General features: G+C 36.3%; 1 protein-coding gene across 1 annotated transcript in view; it reads left to right on the top strand.

The window, feature by feature from the left end:
* Positions 1 to 8,159, top strand: part of ATF6 (activating transcription factor 6) — a 229,754-nt gene that overhangs the window by 17,068 nt on the left and 204,527 nt on the right. Inside the window, exons 3-4 of the mRNA XM_017892659.1 lie at positions 543 to 630; positions 2,885 to 2,991. Coding sequence (XP_017748148.1) covers positions 543 to 630; positions 2,885 to 2,991 — 195 coding nt within the window. The remainder of the gene's footprint in view (positions 1 to 542; positions 631 to 2,884; positions 2,992 to 8,159) is intronic.

The following is an 8,159-nucleotide window of genomic DNA, read 5'->3' as shown; positions in this document are numbered from 1 at the left end:
TTTTTTTTTTTTTTTTTTTATTCATAAAAGTTTTAGAAATGTAGGAAGTATAGAAGAGTAGAAAAAAAAAGAAAATTACTGAGTGGTAACTACCTCTTTATGATTCTTGCCTGTCTTTTGGGTATATCTATATTATTTCTATTGTATATAGAGATTATATTATGAATAGCATTTGCTTTGTCTTGTTTTTCTTAATGGCAATGGGAAAATGTATTTTGCTGGATTTCCCTTAAGATAAAAGACACATTTTTGATTCCTGTAATGGTCATTCTCATAGAAAAGAATGAAGCCAACTGAATGTTTTAAATACTGAATCCCTTACCTCTTTCCTGGTTGTTGCTGCTGTGCTTCAAGTAACTGAATTGATTTTATCTCTAGGCTATCCAAGATGTATTCTCATACAAGACTGACTTAGAGTATTCTTTTTACTAGGTTGGCTAATAGCAGTTATATTATTTGTGCCAAATTGTGTCTGACAGTTTGATTTTAAGATGTGTATGTTTTATTCTTTTAATATTCTTTTGCTGATTTGAAACCTACAGGAAAACAATTTTGATCATCTTGATTTTGATTTTGATTTGATGCCTTGGGAGTCAGACATTTGGGACATCAACAACCAAATCTGTACAGGTAATTATGTGTTTCACTGGTAAAAGTTTTAAAAAGATCAATTTTATTTTGTAGTTTGGTCATACTCAAAATTAGGTGGGGTTATTGGGCTATACTGGTAGGTTAAAAGATTCCTGGTGCTATGCATTCTACTTCTGGTATGGCAATTGTGTAAACAAATTTCTTGCCAAAAATGGATATGAGGAGTTTCATAGTTATGTTTCATTAGTGTAATGAATGAATAGTTCGTATCAGAAATAGAAATAGTTATTTTGAATTATGAATAATGTCCCTATATAAGATTAACCTGAGAACCAGACAGGGCTTACCAGAACCTAGGAACTTGGTGGAGGAGTCCCATGCATTTAATATATGTATTTCTGAGAAGGGGCAGCACCTTGTGATACCAATATCTTTAAGGGGGCCTGATGAGGTCGGGGTTGAGTATACCGAAAGAAGCCAGAACCTGGAGCAAATTGCCAATGCTGGGGTACAGCTGATGGTAGAATGAAGAAAATCCCTTCTCCCTTCTAGCTTCTAGTATCCCCTATTGACAGGACCTAAAAGGATGCCAACTGGGAATAATTTGTATCACTGATCATAGAAAGTGGACTTAGTGCTGAGAGACAGTGAGTAAATAACCAGCACATTCTCCTATCTAAATTCCTCTCTCCCCTGCACTACCTATTTCTCTTCATTTTATGTATTTACTTATATTGCTTCATGCCTGTCTGTCTTCATAGAATATGGGATACACAAAGTCAGTGTTCTGGTTTTATCATTTGACAAACTACTCTAAATCTTAGTTGCTTAAAGCAACAACCATTTTATTAGATTGCTAGAATCTGTGGGTCACGAATTTTGACTGGGTGCTCCAAGGATGGTTTGTCTCTGCTCCATGATGTCCAGAGCACAACTGGGGAGATTTGAAGATTGTAGTAGCTTGACATTTGGGGGCTAGAATCATCTTGAGGTTTCTTTACTCATATGTGTGGCACTTGGGGTGGAATGACTTGAAAACTAGGACTACCAACTGGGGTGCCTGCATAGGGCTTCTCTATGTGGTGTGGTGTTCTCAAGTCATGGTGGTCTCAGGGTAGTCAGACTTCAAAGGCTCCAAGTATGAGTGTTCCAGGACACAAAGCAGAGGCTGCATTTCCAGCCTCAGAATTCATATAGCATTACTTCTCTTCTCTCTTGATTGAAGGAGTCAAGCCTACCTAAATTCATGGGGAGGAGAAATCAACTCTACTTCTTGATGGGAAAGTGGCAAGATCACATTGTAGAAGATCATGAGGGAAGATCATGAGGGATGGTAGATACTGCATGGCTGATTTTGGAAAACACAATCTGCCATCCCCACCCTATTCTGTCTTTGACACCAAGGGATACTGCCTGGGCCATAGTTGCTCAGTACATTTTTATAGGATAAATTAATAGTTTAAAAGATATGGGCCGGGCGCGGTGGCTCAAGCCTGTAATCCCAGCACTTTGGGAGGCCGAGACGGGCGGATCACGAGGTCAGGAGATCGAGACCATCCTGGCTAACACGGTGAAACCCCATCTCTACTAAAATACAAAAAACTAGCCGGGCAAGGTGGCGGCGCCTGTAGTCCCAGCTACTCGGGAGACTGAGGCAGGAGAATGGCGTGAACCCGGGAGGCGGAGCTTGCAGTGAGCTGAGATCTGGCCACTGCACCCCAGCCCGGGCGACAGAGAGAGACTCCGTCTCAAAAAAAAAAAAAAAAAAAAAAGATATGAACATTTTTTATGAGTTTTAATTGTATTGTCAAAAATGCTTTCCAAAATAATTATTTCCTGTTTCTTATTTTTTTTAAGTAAGTTTTGGGATTCTATAATATTTTGCATATGGTATAATATTCAAAAGGTACAAAAATCTGTATAGTAGAAAAATATCTCCTGCTTTTATTCCTTAGCCGACAAGTTGTGCTTTCCAGAGACAACCGCTGTTACCAGTTTCTTCTGTTTACCCTTCCAGAGAATTAGTGCAGATGCAAGTGTACACATATATGCACACACACACACACAGACATACATATATACAGCCCCCCTCCCACATATATAATTTGTTATACGAGTGGAAGCTTACTAGATATATTGTTTTCTGCATCTTGCATTTTCATTTGTTATATTTTGGTGACCTTAGCTTCCATATCCGATTGAATTTTAAAAGTAGATTTTACCTTCTTTCTTGTTCATTTTATTCTAAGTTTTTATTGTCCAGTGGGTAAAACCTTTCCTCCATGTTTTCCAGTTAAAGATATTAAGGCAGAACCTCAGCCACTTTCTCCAGCCTCCTCAAGTTATTCAGTCTCGTCTCCTCAGTCAGTGGACTCTTATTCTTCAACTCAGCATGTTCCTGTGAGTAGCCAGTCTTTTACAATGATTTTGGCTATAATATGCTATCTGGAAAATATGTATATGGGGGAGACAGTTAACATTTATTGAATACTACTGTGAGTTATATTATATCATTTAATGAGGGAACTGAGACTTTAGAAAGGGCCTTGTGGGAGCTAGAAAGTTGTTAATGCCTTTGGTTTTGCCCTCTTTCCCCTCTGTTCATGCCTCCATAATTTCATTGTTTCATTTGTTTCATTGCATTTTAACAGTATCCAGTATTTGTTTTTTGGCTTACTGTCTTTTCTCCCTCCCTTTCTTTCTCCTCCCTATTAGGATATACATTCTTTATGTATGGACATAGAAGAATGTAAGATGGTCAGTTTTTATAACTCTTTAGCCACAGCATCTAGAATGATTGCCTTAGTTTGGGAATGCCTAGTGCTACCTTTTGAAGTGGCTGACATTTTTATAGACGCCCAGTAGCTCTTTTAAGAATGCTTCTGCTCTGTGTCCAAACAAAAGCCCTGAGGCCAGGAAAAGGAAGTACCTGATTTAGGTACTTTTTAGAATGGGGAAAGGGAATGCAGAAGAATAAAAAAAATCAAATAATATTTTAGTATATTACATGTGCTATAAATTGTGGTGTCTTTGTTCCTGCAGGCTCTACATTTAGTTACTAAATCCTGGTGGTTGTATGCACATATTAATTCAAGGATTTATCTTTTCTGCCCCTGTCAAGCCATCACCATCTCACCTGGATTAAGTCAATAAGATTTTAACTGGTTAGCCTTCCAACTCCTCAAACCTTTCTTAGCATGGAATCTTCAAAGAGAAATCTTTCAGTGTCACAAGCTTTACTGTATCAGTAATTTGCTTAAAACTTTAGTAACTTCCCAGTCCTTACAAGGACGAAATTTAAATTCCCAGAGTACTAGGCCCTCCGTGATCTGGCCTGCATTTACCTTTCCAGTCTCCTTTCTTGCTATCCCCTCCTACTTCCACATTCCCTTTAACTTGAGCCCTGTGAGAGTTCCTGTCTGAGAGCTCCTATGCACTCCACTCATTCAACCGCTGTGCCAGGCACTGTTCCAGATGCTGGTAGTGAACAACAGCAGTGAGATCGCTGCTCTTACAGTTCTAGGTTTTTGCATGTCCTCTTTCTTCTGCCTAGAATAGCCCCATTTTTTTCTTGTCTTGGAAAACTCATCCTTCAAGTCCCAGTTCAAAAATTACTTCCTTTATGAAGCTTTTCTCTGATTGCTACTATTGGTAGCTCTCTGAGGTCCCACAATTTCTCCAAAGGATATAATTTTTTAAAAAAATTAATAATTTATTTTTGAAGTCAAAATTATATAATAAGATATATTCAGAAAAGCCTGGTTTCTATCCATGTCATTTCCATCCTTTTTTACACAAAAGGTAGCATACTATAAACCCTGTCTTGTACTTTGCTTTTTTAGCTTAGCAGGATAACTCTAATTTCAGAGTATATAATTTTCCTATTATGCTACATAATGTTTTATTGCATAATCTTATCATGCTTAATTCAGTGAAATCCTTATTGATGAATATTTGTGTTGTTTTTAGTCTTTTCCAGACCCAAATAACCTGTACATAAGTCTTTTCCAGACTCAAATAACCTATAGTAAATAACCAGTTACATAAGTCACTTTGTATTTTTGCCAGGATATTTTTGGGATATATTCCAAGAGGTGGGATTGCTGAAACCAGGATAAATACACTTGAATTTTGCTAGATATTGCCAAATTTCTCTCTATAGGGGTTGTAAAATGTTAACATCTTCATCAGCAGTATGTAAGAGGGCCCGTTTTCCCATCACCACTCCACAATAGGTTTTATTTTATATCTCTTTTATTATAAGTATGGTTAAATATCTATTCATATGTTTTATATGTTTAAGGCCTATTTGCATTTCTGTTTAAAAAATGAACTGTCAGTTCAAATTTTTGTTCTTTTTTTTGAGATGAAGTCTCGTTCTTGTCCATCAGGCTGAAGTGCAATGGCAGATCTCGGCTCACTACAACCTCTGCCTCCTGGCTTCAAGCAATTCTCCTGCCTCAGCCTCCTGAATACCTGGGATTACAGGCGCCTGCCACCACGCCCGGCTAATTTTTGTATTTTAAGTAGAGACAGGGTTTCACCATGTTGGCTAGGCTGGTTTCGAACTCCTGACCTCAGGTGATCTGCCTGCCTCGGCCTCCCAAAGTGATGGGATTACAGGCATGAGCCACGGTGCCTGACCATTCATTTTTTAATTGAATTGTATTGGTCTTTTTAATATTTTAGCTTTATTATATATTGGGGTTATTAGTCCTTAGTTTGTGAAATAAGCTGCAAATATTTTTTCCCCAGTTTTTCTTTTGTCTCTTTGCTTTATTTCTGGTGTTTATTTTCCCCAGGTATACTGTTTTCTATAGCCAAATTATTGATCTTTTCTTTAATTGCTTTTTTGGTCACTCAAAGGAAGGTTTTACCACTCAGAGGTTATAAAATAATTCACTCATATTTTTATTCTTACTTTTTTTAAGTTAATTTTTTGTTTGGAACAATCTCAAATTCACAGAAGTGTTGTTAGTACATTGCAAATAACTTGTTTTTTCCTTGTGCATTTGAGAGTAAGTTACCAGTCCGATGCCCTATCACTGCAATACTTTAGTGTCTGCTTCCTACAAGCACAGATATTTCTTAGCCATAATACAAGCACAAAATCGGGAAATAAACATTGATGTGTTACTATAATCTAACCTTCAGCTCTCGTTTAAATTGTGCCAATTGTTCAGAGGTGTCCTTTAGACTATCAAAAGAACCCAGTTCAGAGTCAAGCATTGCATATGGTTGTCTTGTCTTTTTAATCTTGTTCAGTATGAAACAGTTCTTCATTAATCCTTGACTTTCTTCACCTTGTCACTTTTGGGGATTAGGGGTTAGTTATTTTGAAGAGTATTTCTCGGTTGGGTTTGTCTAATGTTTCTTTAGGATCATATTCAGGTTTTATATCTGTGGTAGGAAAGTGATGTCTGTGTCCATCTCATTTACTTTTGATGACCCAATTTTGATTTTTTCTAATACTGATTATATTCACTTTGATTACTTCATAGATGTTATCTGCCAACCTATTCCATTGTGAAGTTACTTTTTCTCTCTTTGCCATACATATTTTGTGAGGAAGATACTTTAAGACTGTGTAAAAATATCCTGTTCTTCATCAAACTTTGTATTTGTTCACTTATTTGTTAATATCAATATAGATTCATTGTTTCTTATTTTATGCAACAGATTATAATCCATTACTATAATTATTTGTGCTGATTCTTACATTGTCCTGGATTTGGTCAGTGGGGATCCCTTCACACCAGCTCTTATGTTCTTTTGACATGTCTCCTTTGGGCTCTGATGTCCTTACACCAGGCTATCTCCCACGTGGATGCCCTCATCACTCTGCTGTGACTCCTCATACCAGGCTGCCTGCCATGTCAGTGCCCTCTCTACCGTTCTTGGACCCTGACATTCTACCAGGCTGCTTCTCTGCATGAATGGTGGTCTTGCTTTGCCCCATCTAGTGGCTTAGGATAAAATTATTCAGGAAGGAATATTTTCTAAGTGACATGAATAAGTATTTATCATGAGATATTACTTTTAGTGTTTAGATCTCTGATCCATTTGAAATTACCCTTGTGTATGATATGAAATACAAATCCAATTTTATGTTTTCCAAATGACTATCAAAAGGATTATTCTAGTACCATTTATTAAAAGTTCATCTGATTTCAATTATATGCATGTATTTTAAATTTATGTAATGGTATTATAGTATGTATCTTTATATTATTTACTTTTAGAAATCAGCACAGTGTTTTTAAGATCAATTCCTATTGCTCTGTGTAATCAAATCTGTTGAATCTAACTCTGTACAACATTCAAGTATGCATTCACTACATTTTACCTACACCATAATGAATATTTTAAAATGTTCCCTTATGGACCCATGTGAGAAATCCTTTAGGATATATGCCTAGAATTGCTGGGTGATAGAATGTGCAGGGATTTAATTTGACAAGTGCTTCCATATTGCTCTCCAGGATCATCATAGTACTCTGTGGGCTGGTAGCAGTGCTCGAGGATCCCTGTGACTTCTCTCCTGATGCTTGGCATTGTCTGCCTTTTAATTTTACCCCATGGCACAATGTGTTTTTTGATTGTTTGCTTTTATTTTGTTTTACTTTGTATTTCTTTGGTTATTGTTTTCAACATTTATTGCTTTTGGACTTTTTTCTTTTATACATTGTTTATTCCTGTCCTTTGCCAGTTTTCTACTCAGTTGTTGTCTTCTTGTTTATCTGTAGGAATTCTTCATATATTTGAAATAGTAAACTCTTGTTGGATTTAGACATTCAAATTGCCTATATCTTTTCTCTATTATCTATTAACTTTGTAGTCTTTATTAAGTATAAATAGTTAATTTTGAATTACTCAGGCTTATCTTTTTTTTTCTCTTTTCCTTTATGGCTTATTTCCGAAATCCTTCCATGCTTTTAGGTCACAGAGATATTCTCCTGCATTTTCTTCTATTACCCATATGGTTTACCTTTCACATTTAGGGTTCTTAATACTCTTAGACTCCACTTTAATATGTGCTATTATGTAGGGATCCAGCATTAGGTAGGGATCTAGTTTTAATTTTTTCTATAGAAATGAATCAGTTTTCCTAACTGTATTATCTTTGTAATCATTTGTAATCACTCTGTTCAACAATATTGTATATCTCTCTGTTAACTCAAATCTTTTATGCCTTCAGTTGTGTAGTTTTCTTCATGTGGGTCCTGCACATTCCTTAGAAAATTTCTAGGTATTTTGTAATTGTTATTGCTATTGTGAGTGAAATATTTATTTGTTTTATTTAAATCTTTTTTATTTTAATTTTCTGGGTACATAGTAGGCATATATATTCGTGGGGTACGTGAGATGTTTTGACCCAGGCATGCAATGTGAAATAATTAGATCATGGAAAATGGGGCATCCATTCCCTCAAGCATTTATCCTTTGTGTTATAAACAATCCAGTTACAGTCTTTTTGTTATTTTAAAATGTACAACTAAGCTCTTATTGAGTATAGTCACCCTGCTGTGCTATTAAATAATATGTCTTATTCCTTCTCCCCCCCCCCC

The sequence above is a fragment of the Rhinopithecus bieti genome, unplaced genomic scaffold (assembly GCF_001698545.2).
Source record: "Rhinopithecus bieti isolate Rb0 unplaced genomic scaffold, ASM169854v2 scaffold_22442, whole genome shotgun sequence".
NCBI classification, from domain to species: Eukaryota; Metazoa; Chordata; class Mammalia; order Primates; family Cercopithecidae; genus Rhinopithecus; species Rhinopithecus bieti.
The sequence above is the reverse complement of the archived record's forward strand: the minus strand, read 5'-3'. Positions and strand labels throughout refer to the sequence as shown.